At 46.3% G+C, this 27,895-nt stretch overlaps 3 protein-coding genes and 1 long non-coding RNA gene across 14 annotated transcripts in view; 2 read left to right on the forward strand and 2 right to left on the reverse strand.

The window, feature by feature from the left end:
- The window catches only part of LOC125768673 (uncharacterized), a 336,169-nt gene that overhangs the window by 305,481 nt on the left and 2,793 nt on the right, over positions 1 to 27,895 (reverse strand). The gene's annotated exons all lie outside the window — the stretch shown is intronic.
- Positions 37 to 2,327, forward strand: LOC125768644 (GATOR complex protein NPRL3). Its single transcript, XM_049436626.1, has 3 exons — positions 37 to 297; positions 361 to 887; positions 952 to 2,327. The coding sequence occupies exons 1-3, from the start codon at positions 105 to 107 to the stop codon at positions 2,203 to 2,205; spliced, it is 1,974 nt and encodes a 657-aa protein (XP_049292583.1). The 5' UTR covers positions 37 to 104; the 3' UTR covers positions 2,206 to 2,327.
- On the reverse strand, positions 2,294 to 4,225 carry LOC125768656 (uncharacterized). The gene is made up of 4 exons (XM_049436643.1): positions 3,814 to 4,225; positions 3,441 to 3,569; positions 2,812 to 3,337; positions 2,294 to 2,751 (listed from the first exon to the last, which is right to left on the reverse strand). The coding sequence occupies exons 1-4, from the start codon at positions 3,825 to 3,827 to the stop codon at positions 2,371 to 2,373; spliced, it is 1,050 nt and encodes a 349-aa protein (XP_049292600.1). The 5' UTR covers positions 3,828 to 4,225; the 3' UTR covers positions 2,294 to 2,370.
- On the forward strand, positions 5,271 to 27,250 carry LOC125768634 (serine-rich adhesin for platelets). Of its 11 annotated transcripts, XM_049436594.1 has the most exons (7): positions 5,271 to 5,655; positions 7,432 to 7,544; positions 7,615 to 7,977; positions 11,113 to 14,715; positions 14,835 to 15,635; positions 15,733 to 24,338; positions 24,660 to 27,250. In XM_049436594.1, the coding sequence occupies exons 4-7, from the start codon at positions 11,774 to 11,776 to the stop codon at positions 24,752 to 24,754; spliced, it is 12,444 nt and encodes a 4,147-aa protein (XP_049292551.1). In that variant the 5' UTR covers positions 5,271 to 5,655; positions 7,432 to 7,544; positions 7,615 to 7,977; positions 11,113 to 11,773; the 3' UTR covers positions 24,755 to 27,250. The 11 variants fall into 11 exon arrangements, with proteins under 11 accessions (XP_049292551.1, XP_049292553.1, XP_049292548.1 ...); XM_049436592.1 differs by lacking the exon at positions 5,271 to 5,655 and having other exon boundaries at positions 7,334 to 7,544; XM_049436596.1 differs by lacking the exons at positions 7,432 to 7,544; positions 7,615 to 7,977 and having other exon boundaries at positions 5,271 to 5,659.

The raw sequence follows: 27,895 nt of genomic DNA on the forward strand, positions 1-27,895 counted from the left end.
CCACATCAGCTGTGTCGTGTCAAGTAAACAAGACGAAATCTCTTATCACGATTGTTGAATAATCGCTGTCCGTTCGAATAGTGTTCGTCCGAAATGCGTACGCCATGGAGGTGAACCCGTTGAGCATAATTTTAGTCAAGTCGGACAGTAAGGGCGATCGGTTACTTTTTCGCTACCCGTACACCCTACCACAGCAGTTTCAGACATCCGTTACACCAGCTCGAAAAACGCCGTACTCCTTGATCCACACTGGTGACGATATTCTACAGAATGGACCGCCTTCCAACATTTGTTTTGGTATGTGAATTGCTATTGCGCTTTTGTTTGGTAATCTATCATACCTAACTGACCCTTCCACAGACCAATTGTACGGCATTTCGGACAAAGATCTCGCAACCCTGTTCGCCGTCAAATCGGAGCTATGCAATCAAAAGTTCGAGCTGAAGGTTAATGACGTACGGTTCGTCTCCCATCCGACGTTGCTTCGCAGCGATCAAGGCTCGGACCAGAAGTCGTCCGATATTCAGATCAATGTTGTGTTCGCCCTACACGCTCAGGCCAGCTCTTCCGTCGTTAAATGTTACTACGAGCTGAGCAAACGCATCGGCATTGCGCTAATTTACGAAGAGCGCCGCGATGGTTACTTTTCGCGTGAGATCAAAACGATGGTTGCTGTGATGGATGAAAATAGTGCACTTCAAGAGCAGGAACAACCGACTAGTGCTACCGCGACTGGAGGTTCAGTCGGAACGGGCAGCGTGACGGGGCCGGCTGGAACGAGCGGACAAACGGTGGTAACGAATGCTGCTGTTACAGCTGCCGGAATTGCCGTCGGTGTGTTTGATACGATACTCAAAAACACCACGCTAGCGCAGTTTATTAAAACGGTAAGATAGAAAACCTAGCCCGGTATGGCACAGGACATATTCAGTAATCACCTTTTCTTTCTAGATCTATCACGATCTGTGCACGACGGGCCTACTGAACGTGACCATGAATCAAACCGTAACGTTAAGCTTCTGTCTACCCCAGAAAGCACATCAATTTCACAAAAAAGGCATGGCAGTAGAGCCGGAAACGATTGATCGGTGTTTGGAATCACTCAAACCCTACCATGGCATGCTTCTGCTCGTTGATCCTTCCGAGCTGTTCGATTGTGTACCACCTTCCGGTGCAAACATGTTGCTTCAGCTGATCGAAGTTTACAATCCACTGAAAAGCTTACAAAATATGGCCTCCGATGCGGAGCTACTGATCGATTACGTCTACCAGATTGTGGGCCATCTTGTGTACTGGGCAAAGGCTACCATTATCTATCCACTGTGTGAGACAAACGTGTACGTAATAGCGCCCGACGCACAGCTGAACATCCACTCGAACCTATCGGAAAAGTTTGCCACAAAGTTTCCCGGCATGTCATTGTTTGAGGTTATCAGTGATTTCTCGCTACCCACTTCGATCGGCCATCTGACGACACCCTTGCAGCACCCAACAAGGCAAGGCCGGCTAGCCCAGATGGTGCTGTGGATGTTGCAGCACCATCTGCTAATGCAACTGCACACGTACGTACAGTTTGTGGCCAACTTGGATGGAGTTGAGGAGGACGAGCTCTACGCAGGACGATCCAGCGCAGCCGATCGTGTACATCCTATCCACGTACTGTACGGAAGCTCGGCGCCTAGTGCATCCTCCAGCCAACCGTTGGCCGTCCCATCGTCCGGAAATCGGAAGCATTCGCTCAGCGAGGATCGCTACTCGGACAGTCTGTCGGCACTGCTGACGACGGCCACTTCTGTTACCTCGAATACGCGCCCATCTTCCGCGAGCCATCGATCGAACATTAGTCATTCGAGCGTTGGCGGCGGCCTACATACGGCTTCTAGCACCGAGAACGACGAAAGCATCGCATCGAACGATGACGATGATAAGTTGAAGCGATTGTTGGCGGCATTTCCGGAACCCGATCGAAAGGCGGTGGCACGCATTCCGGCCGCCTCGAACCCGGAAGATCTCGCGCTAATGGTGCGACTCTGGAAGGCGGGTTACTTTAAGGGTGAGCATCATCTGGAGGAGATCATGTACTTTGAGAACTTGCGTCGCTCGCAACTGCTGCAGCTGGTGGATAAATTTCGCGAGGTGCTCATTATCTACGAAACGGAGGATCCGGCTATTGCTAGCCTCTATTCCGATCATCCGGTGGAATGATCGCGGTTAGCGTAATTGACTTATAAAAGACTGTTGTTTGCTGATTCGTTCATATATTCGGGAACTTGGAAAGCAGATAGAGAACACATTCTTAACAAAATTAAAGGTCTTTTTTTAATGTATTCGAGTGGGTTGTGTGCTTTCAAACCTTTTCCCTGTTATCCTTCAGTTTGCTGTGGCACAGAACGAAGGTTCACCGTCGAATGTGCAACCGGATCGTTGAATAATTTCCCTCGCAGCCCAAACCCCACATTTGATGCACACATCGACACTGCGGCCTTGCAGCAATTGTGCTAGAAAGCCACCGACAAACGCATCGCCCGCACCGTTTGTATCGACCATTTCTTCCGGCGCTAGCTTATGTACCGGAAACTCACGAATGATGTCGGTGCCACTCTCGATCAGCAATACCGGATCGCTGCCCTGCGTTATTATTACCACACGTTTGCGCTTAGTATTTTCCTTCGGTAGTGCCGCAATACGTTTCCCGATTGTTCGTAAATCTTCCGTACCGTATTGGAACTCTTTCGCTAATGCTACTGCTTCCTGTAATTGAATTCGATTAGTTGGAAAGAAAGAAATGACCGTCTGAAGGCACCTTCTTACCGTCTCATTGCCAAACAGCACATCGACGAATGGGAATATTTCTTCGAGATTGTTCTTGTAAAACTGCGGCACAAACGGTGCGCTAAGATTCATCATAAACATTCGACCATTGTCAGCGGCCTGCTTTGCTACGCTGAGCGCACTTTCGAAGCTAACCGTAAAGAAAAAGCCCGACACGTAGAAAAACTGTGCTCCCTTCAGGTACGCCTGATTGGCCGGGCTTTGCAGATGCTCCGGGGTGAAATCATTCGCGGCGGCCAGATTGGCACACAGACTGCGCTGTGTGCCGGTAATCAGCACCGCACACGTACCGGTCGGATTGGTAGCTGACCGTTGATATTGCACGTTTACCCCGCTGGACGTGGCACGCTCCTCGAGAATACGGGCGTACTCATCCTGACCGACACAGCCAAAAAATACTGCCGTACGAGGCCTTCGCAGAATCCACTGAGCAACGCGGAGCGAATTCTGCACACTACCACCGGCAATGTACTCGGCCTGGTACTTCTCAATCAGCTCCTGATAGCTGGCGGTAAGTATGTACATGGAATAAAGATGAGTAGATTATTTAGGATTAGTTGTAGCAAAACGCTTTGGATAAGGTTGAGACGCAGGTTGTGCAGCATTACATTGGCATATGCTTCGGTTCGGCCAGTATTGCATTGTTCGGCTGCATGTCGTACTTGTTCAGTAGATCCTTCTCAACCACGGCCGAAATGTCCAGCAGGGGGTTGCCGAGTCCCACAAGCATACCATCCCTGGAAGAAAGAATAGACGAGGGATGAAAAACCACTGTGGAGGCAAAACACTCTAATCTTCATCGCTATCACGGTACGCTACCGAGCATAGAGAAACCCTAAGGCCATGACCTTAGCACTTATTTGAATGGGATGGTGGTTGTTATCATGAATCTCTTGTCGTGAAGCGCAAGAACGTATGTTGTCGGAGCTAAACCGAAATGCACGCGTTTATTTGTTTGTGCCGATAGAACACTTAACTCACCTAAGACTCTCCATTGTTGGTTATATAAAAAGCAACTTGAAACCGTACCAGTACGACAATGTAGCAAACAATTCAATCAATCCCGGTGCAGGACACAATGTGGTTGGTATAACACAACCTCCACGCAACCGATTCCCTCACGGAGGATTCAGAAGTTGTTCAGCGAAGGAATAGCGCACTATTAATAAGTCAGCCGCACTCAATAACTGCCGGATATGGTGTGCGCGTGCTATAACCGTTGCACCATGTCGTCGGTTGATGGAATTGGATTAGCAGAACGAAGCGTACAGCCTTTTTTTCTCACTCCCCTCCCTAATCTATCGCATGGTCAGCAGATGATTGTGAAGTGGCAGACAGACCGACCGGCTGACAACTACAAACAAATTGTTTGCTGTGTTGTGTTGTTTTCTCTATGTTCGTTTGCTAATTATGGCTTAACTTTTTTTTAACAAATTGCAGTTAACTTATAAAACTAGCTTAAGTCTGTGCCTGGTTTATTAGTTTTTATGGTTGGAACATATTTCGACTAGGAAAATGAACCGATAGTGTAGAAAAAAATTTAATCTACAACGTTTTGGGATGTTTACAGATGTTCCACAAATTGAAACAAAAATATGTGTATCATGAAAAGGACCCATCTTAAAGGTGTCTACTGGAGTTAGTGCTGATAAGAGTAATTCTATTCGGTAGTTCTTTTTTATGTTTCATTCAAAAAGTTGCTCCACAAATCGCTCACAAATTTCCCACAGAAAGTTTCAAGCGCTTTGACCGAAACCCCATCTGGGTTCTTTGGGAATTAAACGTTATTGGACAATAAGGCGAAATATTTCGTTTTTATGAACTCCGAAATTTTGATTTGAGTTGGAAGGTATAATTATGAACAAAATTAAAAACTTTATTCAAACTTCACCTGCAAAAACGATGTATTTTCATTCCTACCTTGGCTATTTACCGCCGTAACAACCCTGAACTGAACGATTATCTGTCAAGTTTTCTCACAGGCCAAGGTGTATAGAAACAAAATGTCGTCATAGCCTTCCGGAAAATTGAATGAAAATTAGACACCTTCATTGTATTTTTTGCAGCACCATTTTGAAATGTCCATTCTGACAGCAGTGAAGTAACGCGGTACACAATTACCATTACAATTCATGAATTCTTGCAAGTAGAGTTTGCTTTTACGATGCGTTAATAAATCATGTTGTGTTGTATCATGTAAAAAACCTCTAATTGATCCATCCCATTCAAAATAAACGGGTTTCCTTCACAAAGCCCATCGTTTTTTTGTCAAAAGAAACTTTGCATGTATTTTAATTCATAGCACAGCTCAATAAAATAGTAAATTTTTAAAATGGTGAAAAACTAACAATCGAAATTGCCCATCATCTCAACTGCTTGCACAATTTTTTTTCGACAATAGGGTGACCCATCTGTCAGACTAAACTGTCAAACCGACTTGGATGGACTGATCTGCAATCGATCCACACATCTTGCGTCTAACCAAAAAAAGAAGTAGCCCAGGTTCTCGCATTCTCCGTGCGTGGAAAACGAAGCTAGCCTTATCGAGAAAATTCTCCAAAAAGTTGAATCAAAACCGGTGCTAAAAGGATGTGGAACCAGTGAGCAGTTCCGGACAACCGGAATATTCGACGCTGTGTCATTATTGAGGCGGTTGGAGAAGCGCGAAAATTCGTCATTCCGGCCAACAGCAAAAACGAAGCGCCTGTGTGCGAAAGAAATACATCACACCAAGGCACATCAGCAGCAATATCGAACAACGAGCAGTGTGTGACGAAAAATACGAAGTAAAACTTCTGGTCGTGGTCGCTGGTTCGCAGAAGCGTAAGTATGTCTGTATGTCTTCCTTGTTTCATTCATGGCGTGGCCACAGGCAACCCAGCCGTCGTGGAAAAAGGGGGTAATTTTCGTCTTTTCGTGGCGCGTCGCGATCTTACCCACTACCCACTACTCTTCCACCCATTCTGAATCTCCTTTTGGTACACAGTCTTGTACGGCCACGATTGAGATTTCTCCCAAAATGTGTGTAAAATGCGCTTGTGCCCATATACGTGTGTGTGCGTGCGATGTGGTGTGGCGTGTGGTTGTGTATGTGTGTGCGCATAGAAGAGTTGGTCGGTCGGGAGAAGTAGAAGAGCGGTAAGCAGTAAAAGGCGAAACACAAAAAATAATCACAGAGAAGAAAAGCGCAAAAGTTTGGTTGGGAAACGTTTTAACGGCGAGATGGAAAAAAGAGTATCAGTGAAACGACGAAACCTTTGGCCCTTGGGCAAAATGAGCGCCCGCATCGAATCCGTGCGAGAGCGCGCCTGCGTTTCTGTTGGTGTTGGTGTGTGAGAGAGTGTATGCGTTTGTCGTGTGTGCTCTGTGCAGAGAAGGGAAGGAAGGTTGTATTTTTATGAATGCGGCTGGTGTGTGCGGTGCGGTTGTTTTATGTTGCTTACTGTTCAGGGGGTGGAGGGAGTCGTTGGATCAAAGCAAAGGTTGGTAGTACGAGAGCTAGGAAGAGGGCAGGAAGGGAAGGAAGGAAAATGATCAAGCCATCGATTATTTCACAGTGTTTGCTAAAAGTAATATCGGGAGCTGAAAGTAGCATCGGGAAGGTAGTATTAAAAGTGACAATCACTTTTATTTCATGAACCTTTCTTCGCACGACGTGAGCGTGAAGCAATCATAGTCTATTTGATTTCATTCGACATATTCTTCGATTAAAAATGTTAAAATAGTGAAAGAACTGTGCCTGAGTTTAGTTTACACAGTGCAGTTGTAGGAGCAAGTTTTCGGTGTGTGTTTGTGAGAGTGTGTGTGAGACTCTTTTGCATCGTTTCACACATTTCAACACGCACACACATTCAACTGTTGTTTCAATCATACACGACAGCGCCCTCTGTCGTATTCGATGGGTAACTATCTCAACGCAGCAGCAATAGTGTGCGTGTCTTCATTTTGCTTACAGTCTGAGGCTACGATGCGAGGCAAAATAAAGAGAAAAAAATTAGAAGAATAGTGATTTTCACCTTTAGCATCTTTGTTGGAAGTGCGACCATAGGATAGGCTTTATTTGCTCATCCTTCAAGATATTGCTTTAATGTTGATGCTCGTATAATTTAGTGTAAAATTGTCATAACAAACAGTACATATTTTGAATGTGCATTACTGGAGTGGTTATCAGTTCATAGCTAGTTTTGAGATTAATTTAAAAAACTAATAAGACGTATGTATACATTTTAGCCACTCTCTTTCTCTCACGTACTCTTGCCGTCCTCGGGCCAACCAACCGGTTTATTCATATTTGCTTTTTAAAACAATGGGTTTATTGCTTACCTTCTACAATATGCATGCTGCAAAACGTAGAAATACACACCGAAAACCATACGGTATGCCACGGCGTCTACATTGAGATCGATACCAGCACGAAGAAGGAAGCTAGCGAAAAAAGTGAACAATCAATCAACCAATTTGAATCGATTTGCAGCAACTGCCACCACAGGAACGGGTTACTGTGTTGCTATCCAAGTGTTTCACGGATGTGTTTGCTGTGTTACTGTGGAGGGTCCAAAATTCAGGAAAGAATAACAGTGTGGTGATGCTTCGTTCCAGCCAGCAAACCACACGAAAATCGAAGCCAATGTACGAAGGAATCAGGGACTCTGTCGACTGTCGCACTTTCATACTGGGAATCGCAAACCGTAAAGAACACAGGAGGAGCCGAGGTATGTTGAATCCATGTGTCCGCCGACGGGCGATGAGAAGAAACAATTTGTTTTGTTTTTCTTGTTTTAGCAATGTATTTTTGCTTTCTGCGGGTCGACGTCGAATTTGAATTGCCATTTTTCGTCAGGCTTCGCTGGCTTGGTAGTCGGGCGACAAGAGAGCATTGAGCATCAACATCAAGCAGGCAGCATCAATTGCACTGCACGACGATGCGATGTACGTTCAACATACACGGAAACAGATATAGCGTGAGAGGCAAACGGAAAACAGAAACGGATTGTGAGCTTATAGCGATCGGCGAGAGCCAGAGAGACGGAGAGTCCGCTAACAGTACACACGAAAATGCAGCATTGGCATGTGTACACACAGCACGCAGCAAAACGATCATTCTATGACGATCCCGGCCCGTGCACCACCAAAACGACAAATTATGTGAGTTGGTGTGTTGAATGAACCATCCGGTGTGCATGACGGAGCACTGCGAGGAAGGGAGGGAGGCCGTGGCTGTGCTATGTGCTGATAGGACATCCGTTGGGAACGGCTGTATCACTCGCCCGCAGGCATACGAGCGAATAATCGTGATTATTCCAATTCGTCTGCGAGGTCGCCGAAAGTGTTGCCCATCATTCCCTCACCACGGTTTTTGGTAGAGATGTAGAAAGGAAAAGGTCCGTGTCGGTTTGGTGGAAGCGGATTGAGATTGTGTCGAACGCCGCACGGTAAAACATAGCAGTGTAGTTCTATTATTACGCAACGGCGGCGAGTAAATTAACGAAACACTACTCGTGCTCGCGCAAGTATTGTTTGTAAAACCAAAATGGCACGAGCGATGTTCATAGAAGGTTTGGAGCAATCATTTAATGCTGGAAAGTGGGATGCTGGGTAAAGAAAATCAATGACCGTGTGTTTTTTTAGGTGATGAAAACCTATGGTTAGTAGACACACGCAAGATTTTGACTCTATGCGCCCGAGTTTGCAATGTTTGGAAAGAGAAGAAAAAGGATGACGTTTCGCGAATCGAACTTTGTTGCTTGTGTATAGTGAAGGATTTGATACTGATTGATTGGGGAATTCTGGAAAAAGCCATTATCCATGTACTGTACATGTTTACAGCTATAATATGTACAACAAAATGGGATCTTTAAATCTGTGTTTGTCAAGAAGAAATGAGCTCTAATTGAATCAAAATCGGCTGAAATTTAGTTAACAGAAGCAAAGAATCGGTTCGAATAGGATTGCATTTTATACATATAGTGCAAATAGAACAACTAAACGTTGCAAAAAAGTGACACCGAATACAAGTGGTTTGAATGTTTTGGATTCGATTTTGTGATGCGTGCGTCGTTTAATGTGGTGATCAATTCCTTAGTGTATGTGTATGAATGTGATATTACTGTGATGGAATTTAATTCGAGTGTGGACCAGAAGCCAGTTTCAGAATTTTAGCAATTCAATGAATCCGTTGAATTACGGTAGCAGCACAATATAAAGAACCGCCGGATACGCGCCATATCTGCAAGCGAATAGAAGGCACTAATAATAAACATTGTATCAAGTTAGAAACCAAAACCGTGCCTTGGACATTGTGCGTGAAAACATCAAGAGTGTGTTGAAAGGAATGAGTGTGACGTGTGGACCATTTTGTATTCCATGATTGCTTTTCGTTTACGCGAGAGTAGCATACGGATATTAGCGTTTTGTGACTGTGTAGTACCAGTGCGTTTATGTGTGTACGAGAGATTCGAAATGTGTTGCAATAGTGAAGGGAAGAACAAGATAAAGAAGGGAACAGGAACCATTTGTTAGATGAATGTGTGTAAAGTGGTATGGTTTGGAGTGAAAATAGATGCTTTATGTAGTAGAAATGCGCGAAAGTACATTTTCTGCGTCTTAAATGGAACATCTAATGATTTGTTCGAGTTGAAAAACGTGCTTGAAAGGAAACACCACAGAGTGAAAATAATGAAGCGGCCATGTTTGTTTTGTGTCTTACGGCAACACGCACACCGATATAGGTTCGTGTAAAAAGCGTTCGATGTAAACGTGTGTGTATGTAGGAACAGTGTGAAAAAATAGATGCATGAGTGTTCGTGCTGGCTCTAGAAACTCCACCGATGTGTCAGAATGTCACGATGGAGAGATGTCACTGAAAAAGGAGCGAGAGAAAGAGAATGTGAAGGATAAAAATTGTGGAATGTGGTGAATGCGAAAAGCGCGTGGTAGGAAGATTAGTATGCGAAGAAAACCATCGCCATGACAGTTTCTCACCATGATGAGATTCCCTGTTCCCGTAAGAAACACACAATGCATGAAAATGCATTCATTGAACTACGCTTGCTAATGAAAAAATGGTTAAGAAGGTGCGATATGCAATACAAGAAAAAGATTTCTGTAATTTATGTTTGCTCTGAAACACTGTAGCGTAGAGGCGCCGTCAAACGTCAGGCTGCCATTATTTGACACACGGATGCTACTAGACGTAAAGCGCACGGCACACACAAACACGATGCGCGTAGTATGTAAAAGATAGGAGGGGGTGTGCGGTAGCGAGAGAATCCGGAATTAAACGCGAGGCTGCGCACTAACGCTTTTGTGATGCGAATCGCGGATTTTGAATAGATTGAAAGGGCCGAATGAAGAGAAGAGCAAGAAGAAGATGATGGGGAGTGGGGGGTGAATATTTTTCTTAGTTACATACATCGTGATACCGCTATTTGCGCCTGTGTGGGTGTCATGTTTGCGATTGTTGGTCCAAGCTCGAGAGAGATAATTTGCGTCCGTTTACGGTGGTAGAGTTGAAGGTTTCGATGCGGTGGCGATTTTTTTGCCATATAGCTGTTTGCCTCTGTTTGAGGTGTGCATTTTTATATATATGACGCAGTAGCGAATGCTTAGGGAGTGATCAAAATGTAATTGATTTTTTGTTGCTTGCTCCTCCCTGAGCTTGCTTGTTTGCGCTAGAACATTACTCGACGTGTTTGATCGTGATTGCAATTGATTGTAAATATTAATTACAATATAACTGAAGAGTTTCAAGATGGATAATGAATGGCAAATTGCCCCTAGGTACAGAATCATACGTTCTCACACCGACAAAATGATGTACAATTGCAAATATTATTAATTGATGTTAGAAACATTTTGATTATCATTAGCCGAAGATTTTAATGGCGAGCACCCGCTAAGAACTTAAAAGAGACAAGTATTAATATGTCTCTTCATCGATTCCTATTGTTGAGCGACCCAATTGCGCATGTTTCTATCATTTTCGCTCCGTGTTTTGCTTATTTAGCTACATTCATAATACTGATAGAGCTATTAGAAAATACTCTTCAAAGCTCTATTGTTTCCCTTCACACTTAATTGATCCGGAGCAACTACTAACATAATGCATTATATTCATCTGTCTACTTAAACGTGCTAGAAATATTGTTATGTTTAATATTTTGATTTAATGTTTAAAAATGAATATTTCGGATATTTCTATCATGTCATGTCATGGATCGCATTTTAAATATTGTAACATAACAGCTTTCTAATGTTGTTTTCATTTTTGCTGCATTCCAGGATTCTCGGCACCACTGCTATGAACTGTTCTGACATGGCCTTCAAGCTACCAGTACCATCGGACGATAACGAAGGCCAACTCGATTATTATCGCATTGGTAGTGATCCACCCGTTGTTGGAAGAGCAGAAAGAACTTCCTTACCAGCACCAATTGTATCCGAGGATCAACAAAATGTTTCCCTAACGCGTGCTGCGTTCGACCGTCAAAAAGTGGATTTTCTGTTTGTGGTTGTGCCACCAACTGAGTTGTTTTCTTCGACCACAACAATCTACCATTCGACGGTATGCTAAAGGCAAGGTCGCCTTGTATCTGAACATTAGAAGCGCCTCTGGAATTCGATAAAACATCAACAGCAACAGAGGCAAATTTAAAACCTACAGCGACTAACTAGTGACAGAACAACGTACCGTACTGGAGCCAAGAGTACGGGATAAACAGAGAAAAAGTGTTTGTGTGTTATATGTGCCCGTTTGTGTGTGTGTTGTGTGTTTGAGTAAGTTTATATTTTGGGCCAGATACTCTTTTCGCCGAGAAAGAAACACAACGGCTTAAAGAATTGGAAAGGAATTGGCATCGGTTGTTACGCTGCAGTAAATGATTGCTGGCTGCGGAAAAAAACATCACATACAGTAGAAGCTACAGGAGCAGATAACCCGATCATGTCTGCGCCGCGAGAAAGTATCATGACAGCACCGTCTGGTTCTGTAAACAGTAACAAGTTTAATATTGTAACATCAGCAACAAATCATAACTCCCCAGTGGGTGGCGGAGTTGGAACAGTAGAAGGACACAGTGGAGCAAATTTTAGCAATAGCAACGTTCACAGCACAGTAACACAGTCCTCGTCCGGCGGAAATGTTCTGCTAACGGATGGAGCGAGTTCCGCCAGTAGCAACCGCCTTCGACACCATGCGGTCCATCATCCGCTTTTGGAATGCAATGATCCCGTTGCGGCAGCAGCTGCTAGCGGCTTACAGCAGCTTTCTAATGTGGCCGCACTCAAATTGAGAGGCGAATGCACGGGCCCCACGACAGTACAGTATTCCAACATGATCTGCACGAGTTACGGTGCGACGACGGCAACCGCGACGACGACCACTATGTCGACGACGCTGAGCAGCAATAGTAGTAGCAGTAATTTTAGCAATAATAGCAGCGTCGGCTCAGTCACCTCCCTAAGTACCAGTAACAGCAATAGCCACAGTAGTAATAGTAATAGCAGCAGCAACATTACCAGCGGTGGAACCCAATTGAGCAACAATATCAATGTGATGCCGGGGCAGAGCCCAGCGCTGGCAACGGGCGGCGGCGGTGGTGGTCCAGTGGACATAGGCAATCGTATGCAAGTGCTAAGCAATGTGACGCTGGTGTCGAAGGGACAGCAACCTCAGCAGCAACAGATGCAATTACAAATGCCGCAAACGACGGCAACTTTCAATTACATCGACTCAAGCGGGAAAAACATCAATGTGTACACCTCGCTCTGTGGCAAGCTGGGCTCAAGCAAGCTGATCAGTTTGCCGTTAGGAAAGATGAAAAATCTCAACCACCAACAGCAGCATCAGTTCATCGGTTCGCAGCAGCACCAGTTGTTGTCGTCTTCCTCGTCCGTTGCATTACCACAGCAACAGCATGTGCCGACGGTGTCGATTGCTGGTAGCGTCCTTACCAGTACCAGTAACAACAGTGGGAGCGGGATTGGATCAGCATCGGCAACCAACACAATGGTGCAGAAGCTTACGATGCCCCGGAATATTCAGCTCGTTACGAGGATACCAACGTCCAACAGTAGTGGAGGGCCGACAGTCAGCCACACAGCGACAACAGCGCTAAGCAACGGTAGCCGTATACTGCAACAGCAGCAACCGCAAGCAATTCAGTACAACAACACGATCGGACAGATTCAGGATACCGGTGGTGGAGGATTAGCGACGATCGGTGGCACACCGATAGAGCTGAAAAACGTAGTAACGGCGCTCGGCAAACCGATCCCGGTCACAAGCAAGAGCAAGGTCAGCCAGAATGCATCACTCAAAATGTTGCAACAGCAGCAACAACAGCAGCCGAGGTTATCGAACGTGACGCTAAAGCCGCTCGCTGTCATGAAGCAACCGCAGCAACCGTCCACAGCGGTTAATGTGAGCCTAAAAACGGTCCGTAGTAGTCCATCGTCACAAAAGGGAAGCGGCGGTACCATTGGCAGCAATGTAGCACCGAGCAATGTTTCATCTTCGATGTTTTACATGAAGAGTAACAGCGGCTCAGCATCTGTGCCATCCGGTGCGTCACTGGAGCTGCAACAAATGGGTGGTAGTGTGCAGACATCGTCCGCCTACCCAACATCGACTGCGCAGACAGTCTTTCACAATGCCCAAGCAATTCAGCAACAGGCGCAGATGGTGATCCCAGTATCATCCTATGCCCAGAGTAATAGTAGCAACAGCAATAGTATCAGCACTGGGGCAGCAGCACCGTTGAATAGCATAAAACTGACGGCACCAATTCATCACATCTTGGGTGGATCGAAACAATCCGGCACCGCCGGTGTTAACATGCTGAAACCGGGCAAGAATCAGCTGATACAGATACATCAGGTATCGTCTCAGTCACGTACGCAATCTCCACAGCTGCAGAACACGTTTATTGGTGGCAATGTCAGTGTTACCGGCATTCAACAGCAGCATGTTGTTCTGCAGCAGCAGCAGCAGCAGCAGCAACATACACCCGGAGCTACAATGATGATAAACGTACCAACTTCGCTCACTAGCAAAGTAGTATCTAGCGGTGGCCGATTCACCACATCTTCGATCGGCGGTAGTACGGCGAATTACATTGTAAGCTCTGCGTCTAATATTGGAGTGTACGGCACAACAGCAACGCTAACAACGACAAACTCCTCGTCAACAATCTCAGCAGCTGCCGGAGGAGGCGGAGGTGCAAGTGGAGGTCACAAAGGATTAAACAATCTCTACACGGCTGCCGCCACTGTTGGAGGATACGATCAGCAGACACTTGCTGATACGGTTTCAAAGTATTCCAGCGGCAAAAGCACAACAGGCAATAGTCTATCAAATGTTATCAACCCACCACCGAGTGGCAGTCCATCGTTGAAATCGGGCAAAGGTGCTGGAGGACGTGGACGCCACAATAGTGGTAGCCAATTTCAGCTTCACACTTCTCTGGCTTCGTCACCTCCGGTTGCTTCGCCGCATTACGCCACGTTGGAACATCAGATGGCACCGTCCGGAGTGGATCAGCATCCGGTATCAGTGAACCATACGTCATCGTCACCGTATCGTTATGCGTATGCCTCCTCCCCATCGAGTGTAGCGTCCACTAGGACGGCTGTATCGCAACAGTCTGGAGCAAGCCCATCCGGCGATTCAGATACGATTTATCTGAACGGTCAGTCAGATGAAACGGCCACAGCACGAATACTACAGAGTTTGTCGCAAAAATCGCATGAAACTTCCGGTAGTAATACGAAGATCTACTCCCGGCACCATTCATATGATCCAACGCAATCCTCTGCTGCTGGAACTGTGGTTTCGGGTAGACATCGCTATGATTCATCTGGATCAACGGACGGTCGTAGAATGAGGTGAGTTGATATTTTTTTTGTGATTTTTTTTATGTAATATAAAAACTGCTTTATGTCATTTAATGTAGTATAGATTTGCAAAACCATAGTTTAATGTGTTTTTTCCCAATGTTTTGCAGTGGATCCGTTGAAGGCACAACGATCCTGTATGCGGATAGTATTCCATTGCGTGAATATAGTACGACAAACACAAATGCACATCCCGCACACTACTCAGCGCGTGATGATGAAGAGGGAAATAGCGTCGAAGTGCGTCCCGGTCCGGTGGATCCATCTGCCGGTCTGTTCTATATTCAGCAAGCCGTAATGCAAGATCACACCTACTGTGAACCTATTTCGACGACTGTCACAGAACAACATCGTAACTCTTTTCCATCGGGAGTTATTGCATCGAGTCCGCAAAATATCACCTCGAATGCTGCATCAATGGTGCAACATTCCGCATCCGGTTCCACTGGGACTGGTGTCGATATGAGCAGTTTAACGATGATATCGTCATCGCCACTATCATCGGGAATAAATTCGTCGCCGTCGACGATGGCCGCACCGTCCGTTCCTTCCAGTATCGGTGCCAGCAGTTCATCCATACTGATACCGATGGCACAGATGAATTTGGCTAAATTGACTTCAGCAGCGGTGGCAAACGAATTGTTAGGAGGCGCGAAAGGAACTCCCGGTGGTATATTCGAGTATCTGTACCAGGCGAAGGGTGGTCTGTCAACAGCACGTCCGGGTGCCAACGATGATAATGATGATACACAGTCAGTGATCAGCACCGGTTCCCGTGCGGGACACGATAATGACTTGGGTGAGGAAACGGATACAGCACCGGAGGGTGAAGGTGAAGATGACTCTGTTACGCGTTGCATCTGTGATTTGACGCATGATGATGGCTATATGATATGCTGTGATAAATGCTCGTAAGTATTCTTTTGTAATTAACGAGAATATTTTGTAAATATAAAACGTTCTAGCATCCAAATGTTCAATAACAATTTTACTTTAACTATTCAACAGCGCTTGGCAGCATGTCGATTGTATGGGAATCGATCGGATGAATATACCGGATGAGTATAACTGCGAACTCTGTCAGCCCCGTCCCGTCGACAAGGCACGAGCACGTCAGTTACAGTTGCACAAGCGCAAAGAGCAGAGTCTGTTTTTTGCCAACAATAATGTTACTGTGTCGGGAGCAACGTCCTCATCGTCAGTAACACTAACGGAAGGCGGTGTATCCGGTACAAATCAGCAGCTGCCTCCGACACCACCGCTGAGTGTGAAGGGAGCCAATCATCACCAACAGTACGGCCATCATCATCATCAGCAGTATCAGTACAGCGATGTGCTGTCACATCAGCAGCTGCCGAGTCATTTGCAGCAAAGTAACGGATCGATCGGAACAAATCATGCTGTCCCAGCTACGCCCGCGAGAGGTTCGAAAAAGTCCAAATCTGGTGGAATTGGTGGGTCGCGCAAAAAATCGGACAGTGTGTCATCATCCACGTCGATGAATGCACTGCTGGGTGCTACCAACAATGGTAGTAACGTTGCGAATGCTATGAATTTGGTACCGAACAGCGCAACAGCATCGTCAACGATGATGATCGGTGGTAGTGAAGGTGTGCCATTACCGGGTACAATAATCTCCTCGGCCGGAACAATGATGGATCCAGCAGCAGCAGCAGCAGCTACGATGGCCATAATGGCCGCATCCCAGCTGGCCGGTGGTTTACCTGCACCCATGTCAACGTCTGCCGTACCAATGTACTGTGATAATACTATCAATAGCAGTGGTGGAGTGTCGAAAAAGCTAAGTAAAAAAGCCGAAACGGCCCTAAACAGTCGTTTGAATGGTGGCAAGCGTGTGGTCGCAGGGAAAGAGCTACGCTCCGTTCCCGTTGGTGCTCCTACGGCCGCCGCATCGAGGCCTTCGAAGAAAAAATCTAAGAGTGCAGAACAAAGCACAGAAAAGCTGATGAACATGATACGGACTTGGATCGACAGTTACGAGCGGGCGACGACGAATCACTACTCACCGGAGCTGAGAGCTCGGTTGCAAGCGTTCGCTAAGCTGCAGGCCCAGAACCCACTGTTAACGGACAGTCGGCTGCTAACGGTACCGGGTGGGGTGAATCAACCGCCACGCTGCACTACCGTACCGCATGCTGGTGGAAAAATTCTCATCGGTACGAGTGACATAGAACCACGGACACCGATTATTGAGGTGCGAGGTAAATATATGCTTACTACGCAGCACAAACAGCTCCAGTCGCTGTTTAACATGGCTGCGAATGGTAAGCTAAGCCAGAACAAGAATGCTGGTCCGTTCCTATTTCTCTACCAGCTACCAGCGGCCGGCTGTGGTGGAATGGAGCTGTGCGTAGATACGCGCACGTACGGTAACGATGCCCGTTTCGTGCGGCGATCCTGTCGACCGAATGCGGAGCTACTGCACAGTGTAGAGAAGGGCGTGGTGCATCTGTACATTGTAGCGACGACAAACATAAAATCGAACACGGAAATTACGATCCGTCACGATGAACAGTTGATTCACCGTATGGGTGGTGTCGTCATACTTACGCACACCACCGTAACGAACGTGTGTGCCTGTGGTTTGATAAAGGATTGTACCTATTCGGCACAGCTTAATGAAGCGACGGGTTTGGCTGGTGGATCGGTGCCCGCAAGTACGACTATTCCAGTTGGACCTACACCAGCAATAGGAGGTACGAAGGGCAGTGGAAAGGTCGGTTCGAAACGGTCACTTGGTGAGAGTGGTCCGGATCAGCCCGGGAAAGGAAAGTCGAAAAAGACACGCAATAACAGTACGAGCCGGTCAGTCGACGGGCGCAATCGATCGATTTCCTCGAGTGGTGGTGAGAGTGATGCCATGTTTGGTACACCTCAGAGTGCGGGTCTGTCCGGATGTATGATGTCACCACCAACACCCAACGCCATGCTTCAACCGATGCCCCAACAACAACCACCGAACGTCCATCCAGAACATCAGCCACCGTCCCAAGCGATGGTTTTGGGTCCTCCGTTGATGGGTTCTCCCTTAACGCAACCGCAAGGCATCGCTGCTATTGGATCACCGTTTATGTATTGCCAAGCACCGGTAGCATCTCCTCACCATACATCATCAGTGCCACAGCAAACGAATGCGATACCACCAACGTCACCGTATCATCAGTACGATATGAATGTTCCGCTTCGTTCACCACCAGCACACATGACACCGGTACGATCTCCACAGCAAACACCTCCACTGACCGGAGGCATTCCATCCAATCCACTGATGCCACTAAATACGGGTGTACCGCAACCGTTAACGCTTCCGCACCAATCACCGATCAAGAAACAAATGCAGCAACTACAGCAACACTTTCAAGAACAACAACCGGAAGCGGCGGCTGCCCTACTAGCAATGGCATCCGGTGGTGGATGTATCGGTTCGCGTCCTGGCACGGCCGCACTCGATGCAGCACTGCTGGAACATGGTACGCGCATGGAACTGATCCAGCAACAGCAGCAACTGCATCGTCTCGAAATCATGGAGGATGTTATGAAAATACAGATCAAACCTTCACCACCTGCTTCACCACTGAAACCACCCACCGCTGGTCCGAGAAATTCGCCAGTTTCACTGTTGCTGTCACCGAATAAATCAGTACAGCCGCAGCAGCAGCAACAGCATCATCAGCATCAGCATCTTCCGTTAGTCGGAACGAAGGAGATCAGTGGAACAGTCCTATTTCCGCAGCAGAGTGCCCAGATCAAGCAAGAACCGGGTGTACCGGTTGCTATCGATGTGGTAGATTCGGTGAAGAAAGAGTACTGGGACACGAAGGAAGTACAGTTGCATCCTGGTGGTGTTGCACCGTCAGCATCGCCGCAAGTAGACGTGAAGGAGATGAAAGATAGTGCACCTGATGTGAAACTTGAACCATCGGCGTTGTCGCTTGAGACAGAGGCAAAGCTTCCACCAACCACAACCATCACAGGTGAAAGTAGTAATGTTACCATTAAAACGGAACCAACACCTTCGTTAGCATTCGGTGAGAAAAAGCAGGAACAACAAACCCCACCCGTACAAGCATCTACTGTTGTCGTTGAACAACAACCAATTGGTGTGAGCGCTGGACCGGCGTCATCTTCTCCACTGAAGCGATCCAGTTCCCCGAATAACCATCATCACCATCATCATCACGCTGGACATCACCATTCGTCGGGTAAAAGCAAGCGGAGTAGCGCAACCGGTGAACATCAGCAGCATACGCGGTCGGAGAAGAAGCAAACAGCGGAAAAGCCCAATCGCAAGCTAACCCGTGAGGAGCGTAAAATGGAAGCGATAGTGAAAGCGTTTGCAAAGATGGAACAGTCGCAGCAGCGGAAACAGGAGCTGAAGGAACAACGAAAGGATGGCATTGCAATTCCGGGCAGTAAACGGCGCAGCATTTCTACGTCGAACGCCGGCACGGGTGGCAATCTGTCAGACGATGGTACGATGGATGGTGGAACAGCAACGGGCACATTGTCAACGTCCAGTGGGGCTTTATCTGCCAACACCTCTTGTGAAGGTGTGAGCGTCGATCATTCGTTCGGGTCCGCGTTTAACGCTAGTTCATTCTCGAGCGGTGGCAGTTGCAGTGGAAGTAGTAGCAGTGGTGGTGGTAAGCGAAAAACTAGTATTCGTTCATCTTCCAAAACGCGTTCGTCGAAAAAGAAGAAGAGCAAGGCAGTTAGTCAGCATTTTGCATCGTCAACGCAGCAGCGCCGCAAAAAGCTTGCAGCAGCAGCCGCTCGGTCGAGATCCAAATCAAAGTCAACGACCAATAGTCGGGTGCAGCAACAGAAGCAGCAGCAGCATGATCAGAAGGACCAACATCAACTGCAGTCGACGAACAGTGTTGAGGGTGAAGTGTACGGTGGTAATCATTATGATAAAGCAGCTGAGCTTTTGCTAACCTTTTCACAATCGGCTACCAGCAGCAGTGGTGCGGCACAGTTGATGGGTGTCACCTCGGCAAACGTTGGAGGCGAGCCGCCGAGTATGGGCGGACCACCACCACCCGGTGTTGGTGTTGGAAGTGGCAGTCTTCCGATGTTGAGTTCCGCCTGCATGCTGATTGAAGCGGCTGTTGGTCCATTAGAAAATGCTTCCACCATGCTGATGGGTTCCGTAGGACGTCCGTTGAACCTACCCGTTTCGGTAATGCCACCATCCGCTGCAGCGCCGTCGCCACCTGTTATATCACAGGTGCTCGAGTCACCCGGACCGGTGGAGCAGCAAGATTTCAAGTACCCGGCAAAGGCAAAAACGAAGAAAAGCATGAGCCGGGAATGGTTAAGCGGTCATCAGCTAGCCCTGGAGCAGACCGATTCCGGTTATGCGACTACGCCGACAGACGATCGAAACAGCACCATTGATGTGCCCGCTTCCTTGCCGCACCATCGTCAACCGTTACATTTGAAAACGAACTTTGACGAACAGTCCGGTACAGGTGAAGGTGGTAACATTATGATCGCCGCCAAGAAGGTGGAAGAATTCATTATGCAAAATTCGCCCCAGCCGGATGATAATGCGACAAACTGCTGCACGACTGCATCGGTTGTAGTTTCTGCATCGTCCACCCAGCAGCAGCACGGTGTCACTGGGAAATGGCCCACCATGGTATCATCCAGCGGTGGCGAGATTAATACGAGCGGACCGTCGGAAAAGATGGAAAGTGCCGCAGTAAAGAAACGATGGCTCCGGCAAGCAATATCGGAGGAAACGGATGAACATCCCGGAGGACCCAGTATCGGGTTACATTCGTCTTCTTCATCATCATCTTCGCCTCCGCCGCCGAATGGTTTTACAACTCCACTAAAGAAACGTCGCGTTATTCGCGAAAATCCACTATCATCGGATACGAACAATCAGACCGTTGTTCCATCGGACGTACAACAGCAGCAGCAGCACATGCAACAGCAAATGTTCGTTTCGACGAATGCGCCCCTCGGATCGAATTATACGGATGGTAGCAACTTAGTAGTTGGTACAGCGAACAGTGGGCCTAACAGCAATGCGTTGTTTTGGGACCATTCCGTCTCACCGGAGAAACAGGCGATGGATCTTTCCTCACATCGTGCTCCATCCAACACAGGCGGACCGGTGAAAATGCTTACTCCACTTCACTTTGCCGATCCTGGACCGATGCCGACTGCGAGTGCTACTACACCCTCAGTAACAGTACCGCCAACACCACCAGCACCAACAGCAGCAGCACCTACGGCTCAGGTGGTATTGGCTGCTCAACAGCAGCCTTCACCTACCATCACTGTTCATCCTCAGATGCATCTTGGGGGTGGTGTAGGAGTAGCGCCACAAGCTCACCAGCATCTTCATCATCATCATCAGTATCCCCTGCTTCAACAAATTCATCACCAACCCCACCATACGATTCCACTGGCAATGGCTGCCCATATCCAGTATGAATCGAGCGTGGTAATGACGGAACCATCATCCATTAACGTTGAACCGCCACTAGCGGTGATTGCCCCGGAAAGTACGCAAGTGGAAAAAGAACCCGAATACACGCCGCAAGTAACACCTGCTCCAGTGTACACCGATCGTCCTGCAGAGGTAATCGAGGAACAAGTTGTAGAACAGCAAGTGGAGGAGGTGGTGGAGGAAGAAGAAGAGGAGGTGGTTGAACAGGTGGAGGAGGAGGACGAGGAAGAGGAAGAGGTAATGGTAGAACAGGAAGTGATGGTTGAGCAGGATGAATTGCTGGAGCAGGAAGTCGTCGAGCAGGAGGTGGTAGTGGAACAGGAAATAGTGGAAGAGCACGAGTCGAAGAATGATTCCACAACCATTATCGAAACTAGTGCTGCGTCTGATGAATCCGAATCGATGATGGAAGCATGCCAGTCTGAGGTAGAACTATCGGAGCCAACGATCGACAGCAAAGGATCTACACCGAGCAAAGGAAGTCAGAAATACATCGAACATGATGTAGATGAGTTCGCTGACCTGGTGGAAGAGATTGTTCAGGAGTCGTACGAAGCCGACCAGAAGCGTGCGTCGGCAGCGAAGGCTCAGCTAGAAGCGGCTAAGGCATTATCAGTTCCGGCATCAGACGCATTACCACTATCTGGGGAAATGGCCATAAAGGGTAAAGAGTATTCGAAAGCTGTGGAAACGACAGCAATGAGTGCTTGTGCTGAACCAGTCCTTGTACAGGGAGGGTCTACTGTCGTCGTCGTGCCGGAAAAGAAGCGAAGGGATGTGAAAGTTAATAAGGACGAATCACTCAAAGGCCAAGAACAATCGGCTGCAGTATCTACCGAAGCATCAAGGACGAAAGATAACAAAGCCGACGGTGTGGAGTTCAGCTATTCTGTACCGAATGCGGAGAAGAATGTGAGCGCAGATGATCAGCAGGAAACTGGTACGGGCATCGATTCGCTCTCATCCACGTTTGATGAAATCGTGGAAACGATTGTCGAGGAACGATTGGCTGCAATGAACGACGAATGTCCAACGGAGGTAATCGACGAAGGTGAACATGCCAGCGACGATACGGACGGTGGTGCTGAGGAGGAATCGGTGCTGGTATACGTGCAAGAAGAGGAGGAAGAGAGCAACTCGAAGGTGCGCATCGAGGACGAGGACAGCGAGGATGCGCTAATGCGCGAGGTAGAGGAAGAGATGTTGGAAATGATGTCGGAAACAAGCGTACTGCGGCAAGGTCTACCGGGCAGTAATGAAGACGAGGAGGAAAGGGACGTTAGGTTCATAGCGGAGGAAGAGGACGAACCGGTGAAACCTGAGGTAGTGTTGAAGCCCGCTAAAAGCGACAGCACCGAACGGACGGTACCACCAACGGTAGCTTCTAGTGTCTCGCCGAAGAATGTAACCAATGGTACCAAGGAAGAATTGAACAAAACGCCACCAAAGCGTCCGGTTGCTGCTACGGAAGACAGCGAGCAGAATGAGCTTGCCGATCTGCAAAAGGTGATCGCCTCGTTCCATTCCGAGAACATCATGAATCTGATCTCGCGAAACCGAAGCAAATCGAAGAAGGGCGGTAGTAGCAGTGTATCTCCACCGAATGCAGCTAGAGCCGTAGCGGAAGGTACGTCTGCAGTCAAGAAGCAGGTGAAGCTAAACTTCGATCTGTGCATGAAGGATGATGCTGTGAATGTAACTTTGCAGAAGACGATCGGCACTACGGAAGTTGCAGGTGGCGGTGAAAGCCAGCCCGCTGAGACGAATGCTATACCGTCGAGTAATGCCACAGCGTTACCTCCGATGGTTTTGCCACCGTCATCAGTGTCGGTGCTTGCCGCCTCCTTAACAACGCTTGCGACTTCCTGCCTAATGTTAACACCACCGTCAAGCAGTGTAGTGGTTAGTAACTTGCATACGATCAAACCGATTCCTGCACCTAACAGTGCGGCCGTCATACCATCGGTAACAACGTTTGGCAGTGAACCGATTCGGTCGTTCTCCACGTTACGGCCGGATCCGCCTATGTCTGCGACCGGTTTGGTACCAGGAGGACATCTTAGCACACTGGGTGGATATCATATGCATCAGCGTGCCGCTACAGGAACGTCATCGTTCCTAGACTATTCATCCGTCAGTTCGGCGGCCACACCAGCTGTTGGAACTCCATCGAACGTTGGAGCTACTGGACCAGCGGGTGGAATTTACCAGTACCGCTCGGAGGTATCCAATCTACTGGAGCGGACCTCCATGTTGGCACCGCTACATCGTCCCACTAGCTTCTCAACTCTGGGCTCCCTGACGTCTCCTTTGGTCGGTGGTGGAGCTGTCAAGTCATCGCTTCTACTCGGTGCAACCGAATCGTTATCCACCCTCGGCAGTACGGCTGCTACATCATCCATCGTTGCCGGAAATCTAACACCGACGGGTACCACCCCACCGGGAGGTTTACCTGCCGTTGGAAGCTATCCGAAGATATACACCAAAACAGCCAGTTCAGATCCACGGCTTAATCCGGCCCTGGTAGCAGCATCGTCCGGTACGGACACTGCATCCACTACGGGAGCAGGTCCATCAACCACACCGATCACTCCGAAGCGCAAACTCTCCATTACCGAATACCGCAAGCGCAAGCAGCAATCTTCCACCGAAGGTAATGCTTCCTCGACGACAAGCTCAACACCGACGACCACCAGCACGGGTATTGGAGCGTCGGCGACACAATCACCTTCGGCGATTGTATCATCCGTGTCGTCGGCCCTATTAGCATCGAAGGGAAGTAGACGGGAAGAGTCGGCGACTGCTGGTGGTGGGACATCCTCCGTCAGCAGCGCTATCAGCAGCAACGATGTGAGCAGCTCGATCAGCCGAGAGCTCATAATGGCGCTGGATCTCGACCTACCGGAGGAAGCTAAATCGGGCGACAATTCCAATTCTTCGTCCTCTTCGTCCAGCATCGGTGGTCGTGTACGGGGCGTAGTTGCCGGCATCAGCAATGGAACGTTGGGTAAATTGAGCGGAAAAGATTCGGGCAGTGGAAGCATTTCACCGGCGGACCATACGGCAACGAACCACCATTTGCACCATCACAACCACTATGAGGGACTATCGTCCACCGAAGAAATAAGTAAGTAAGAAGGGTTGAAGCATGGTGCATGGATGAAGAAGGCATTTGAAAATGAATAGCTACGAAAATAGCCCTTTAAATAAATTTGTAAATATAGAGAAACATTTAAAACTTTCACCTTAAATTAGAGATTATTTCGTATCTTTGGAAGATGAAAATGAAGGCAAAAAATGTATTATTTAAATCGAAACAATTTCGAAGATTTTGAATATTTTAATTTGTTTAGCTGTTGGTAAACCTTTTTTTATATTGCAAAAACTAAGCATTGTAGAAGCGGGTTCACACACGAATTATATTAATTTTAAAATGCTTTCTTTTTAGCGACCACTTTCAGTGCTACACCTACCTTGGCCGAGTTGCGCAGCGAGGGTGGAATGTCGGCGGAGCGGTTAAAATCGCTCAAATATTTCCCCTAGAGCGCTTCATGCGAGCAAAATGATCTGTTTGTCCCTAGGCGGATACGTGTGAACCCTGGATCATCATCATCGTAAATGGCATGCGGGTCATGTCGTTAAGCAACATAGCGACACCACGACGTCATTAGCATTACTGTTGTGAAGTAAGTGAAGCGAGTCTTGTCATAAATCCGTACTTCAATGTAGTGTTGTGAAAGTTCTAGGCAGTTCTAGATGGAATGTGTTGTGTATAACTCAGGAAGAACAGAAGCAATAGGAGAGGAGAATTTATTTTACTACTTTCTCTGACGGTTTCGAGAATTGACGAAATCATCGTGAGATGGAAGTGTGTTAAGGGGGGTAATATCGGCCCTACAGCACCGTCAGTTCTTGTTTGCCCGTTGGTCTTTTGGAAATGATACGTTTGAGCGGTTGCGCCTATAAGAAGAAAAATGCGTATTGAAAAGAATACTTAATTTTGAGATAGCATCAAGGTTAGGATTTTTTTTTACATATTAGGCACAGACTAAAGTTATCTTGCTTTGCCGAAACCTATTACATTCTTCCTGCTGTTACACACATTTATCTCGGCCCATACCCCTCGCCTCCCCATTAATCGAAACACAGAAAAGGCGCCAAAAGTAAATCAAAACTGTAAAACACTCGAAATATCAAAAGAAGAGGATTAAAAGAAAAGCAACGAAAAGGGTAAAAAACGGAAAACAGATACAAAATAATCAAACACGTGAACGGGCAAGGACATGTTTCCCGTTCCCGTTCGAATGTGTGGGCACATAGAACCCCGGGGTGTCACACCGCACACAAAATGCATATTGAGCATGTGTTACAACACCTAGTACAAAGTACAAAAGCGAGGTAGAGAAGCAAGAAGCGACACAGGGAAATCGGAAAATAGGCAGGCGAAATCGAACTATATACATAGCTATATATATATTTTTAAACTTTGCAATTGAAATAATTTAATGTCCCAAACACACACATACATACACACAACGCATAAGCGAAACTTTTGTGTAGTGCTATATTGGAAGATATAAGGATAGGTTTAGATCGCCAACGGGATTGTAACCGCTGGAAAGTAGATTTATTTTTAATTCTTTCTTTATTATTAGTTACATTATGGTAGTTAGCTACCATTGATCGGATTAAGGAACGCTCTCGAAGAAAAAGAAGAAAAAAAACAAATTGTGAGGAAACCGAATTTGAACAGTGCTTCTCCGGTGAGACGTGAAAAAGTTGTGTTTAGCGTGTTAGCTTTTAATAGTACATTTCATTTTTAATTTTACACTGTTAACGCCTAATAATAACATCCGTTGTCAGTAAGCCTTTTATTAGTGATGAACTACATTACATGTGATTTTTTTCCACTTCTGTTTGATATTTTTCATTTCTCCTACTTCATTTCTCTCAACAACAATCCTTCAACCGTATTGGCAAATCTGTCTGTTTTATTTTTTTCTTTTAAATCGATGCATAGCATACAGGGTGTTATTTGAAAATGTAAATTACTGAAAGGTAGAAATAGTACACACACATACAAACACTCTCTCTCTCAGTTAGAAAATTATGATTTATTATAATATTCTTTTAAGTTAAGAGTTTCTGGATGAGAAGTTAAACATGTGGAAGTGTTTTTGTTTTTGTGTGTGTAATTTTCTTACAAACGATTCTCTTGTGTTTGTGTCATAAGCTTTGCAGGCCTGCTTCGATGTAATATATGTAAAATTTAAGATACACAAGCTCTATAATCAATTGCAAAATGACCGTGAATTGGTTTTGCCGGTGACCGGGTTGGGGTGGATGTAATTATATTGTAAGAACTTTTCAATGAAAACAATTTTTAACTAAACAACAAAAAAAACAACTACAGTGCAGTACCATCGTTTCGTATGTGCGCGGATGTGTATAAGTTTTGGGAATCGTATTTTGCTATTAAAGTGCTATAAAGCTGTAACTGTAAACGCATATACACATTCAATCAATACAAACATAGTTATGCTAAGTGAATGAATGCGGAAAGAAGCTGCACAAACACACTAACACACGCGGGGGGAATAAAGAAGATAATGCAAATTGCTTGTGTAAATACGGAGAAAAAAAACCTGGCGCACAGGATTTACTAATATTTTGAACAATCTATTAAGGACAGCCGGACACTCTTACTACTTAAGTTTTTAAGTGAAATGAAAACAAACACATGTGTACGTGCGGTTTGAGTCCCAGTTGAAATACAGCCTCCTCCGGTGTGCGGTTGTGTGGTTGATGTACAGTGAGTGCAAGTGTCACGAGAGACAATGTGGAAGCTTATACTAAATAACTTATTAAAAGGAGAAAACTAAGTTTGCCTAATGTAAAAAGAAGAGAGAAGCAAAAAGCATTACTACCCTTGTACAGGACGAATACGAAGAAGAAGGAAGGAAAGTGAATTAATTCGATAATTATTTAAGAAAACTGATTGAAAGGTAAATGAAAACGGTAATTAACTACAAAAACCCATGTGACACCATTTACATTATTTAACAATAAGAAGACATTCGAAAATTGGGAACGTCAACCTGTACATAATTAATCCCTTTCCCCCTGGTTGATAGCGGTGACACATGTAAAGGGGAAGAGAAAATGGAGCGAGACGAATGAAGAATAGTGGAAGTAAACTCTTTATGCGCAATATTTGTAAAAAGAGACGATAAGCGGTTGTGGGTGCGCATGGTTTAAATGAATAAGAGGTAACACTTTTATGGCATGAAAAATGATAAAAATATAATTTGAGAGAACAATGAAAATTTCAACATAAATTAAAAGTTGTAAACATTTTTTTGTTTCCTTCAAAACACATGCACAATCGTCCGAAAACGTAAGGATTTCTTAACAAGGAGAAGGTAAGTGTAGTTTTCGCTAGAAGAGTAGGAAGCTTCGTTCTGTTTTGTTTAATTTTCGCTCTCTCTTTCTCTCTCTGATATCTCTCATTAAGCAAGGATATCAAAAAGATCCGAAAAGAAGCCGAACGATTTTTATTCGATTATTTTTAGTTCGTTCAAAGCTTTATGGCGCCATCTATATGTCAGGATAACAACTTACAGTGGACTGTGTATTGTCGAAATCTTTCATTCGTTGAATAATCCTTTTTTCAGTTATGATAAA

This window comes from Anopheles funestus, chromosome 3RL (assembly GCF_943734845.2).
Source record: "Anopheles funestus chromosome 3RL, idAnoFuneDA-416_04, whole genome shotgun sequence".
Lineage (NCBI taxonomy): Eukaryota > Metazoa > Arthropoda > Insecta > Diptera > Culicidae > Anopheles > Anopheles funestus.

Coding starts and splice junctions, on each gene's coding strand:
- LOC125768644 (XM_049436626.1), top strand. CDS start 105: ATGGAGGTGAACCCGTTGAGCATAATTTTAGTCAAGTCGGACAGTAAG. Junction 298..360: donor GCCTTCCAACATTTGTTTTG/GTATGTGAATTG, acceptor ACCCTTCCACAG/ACCAATTGTACGGCATTTCG. Junction 888..951: donor TAGCGCAGTTTATTAAAACG/GTAAGATAGAAA, acceptor TTTTCTTTCTAG/ATCTATCACGATCTGTGCAC.
- LOC125768656 (XM_049436643.1), bottom strand. Junction 3,338..3,440: donor GAACCGAAGCATATGCCAAT/GTAATGCTGCAC, acceptor ACTTACCGCCAG/CTATCAGGAGCTGATTGAGA. Junction 2,752..2,811: donor TGCTGTTTGGCAATGAGACG/GTAAGAAGGTGC, acceptor ATTCAATTACAG/GAAGCAGTAGCATTAGCGAA.
- LOC125768634 (XM_049436596.1), top strand. CDS start 11,774: ATGTCTGCGCCGCGAGAAAGTATCATGACAGCACCGTCTGGTTCTGTA. Junction 14,716..14,834: donor ACGGACGGTCGTAGAATGAG/GTGAGTTGATAT, acceptor AATGTTTTGCAG/TGGATCCGTTGAAGGCACAA. Junction 15,636..15,732: donor ATATGCTGTGATAAATGCTC/GTAAGTATTCTT, acceptor ACTATTCAACAG/CGCTTGGCAGCATGTCGATT.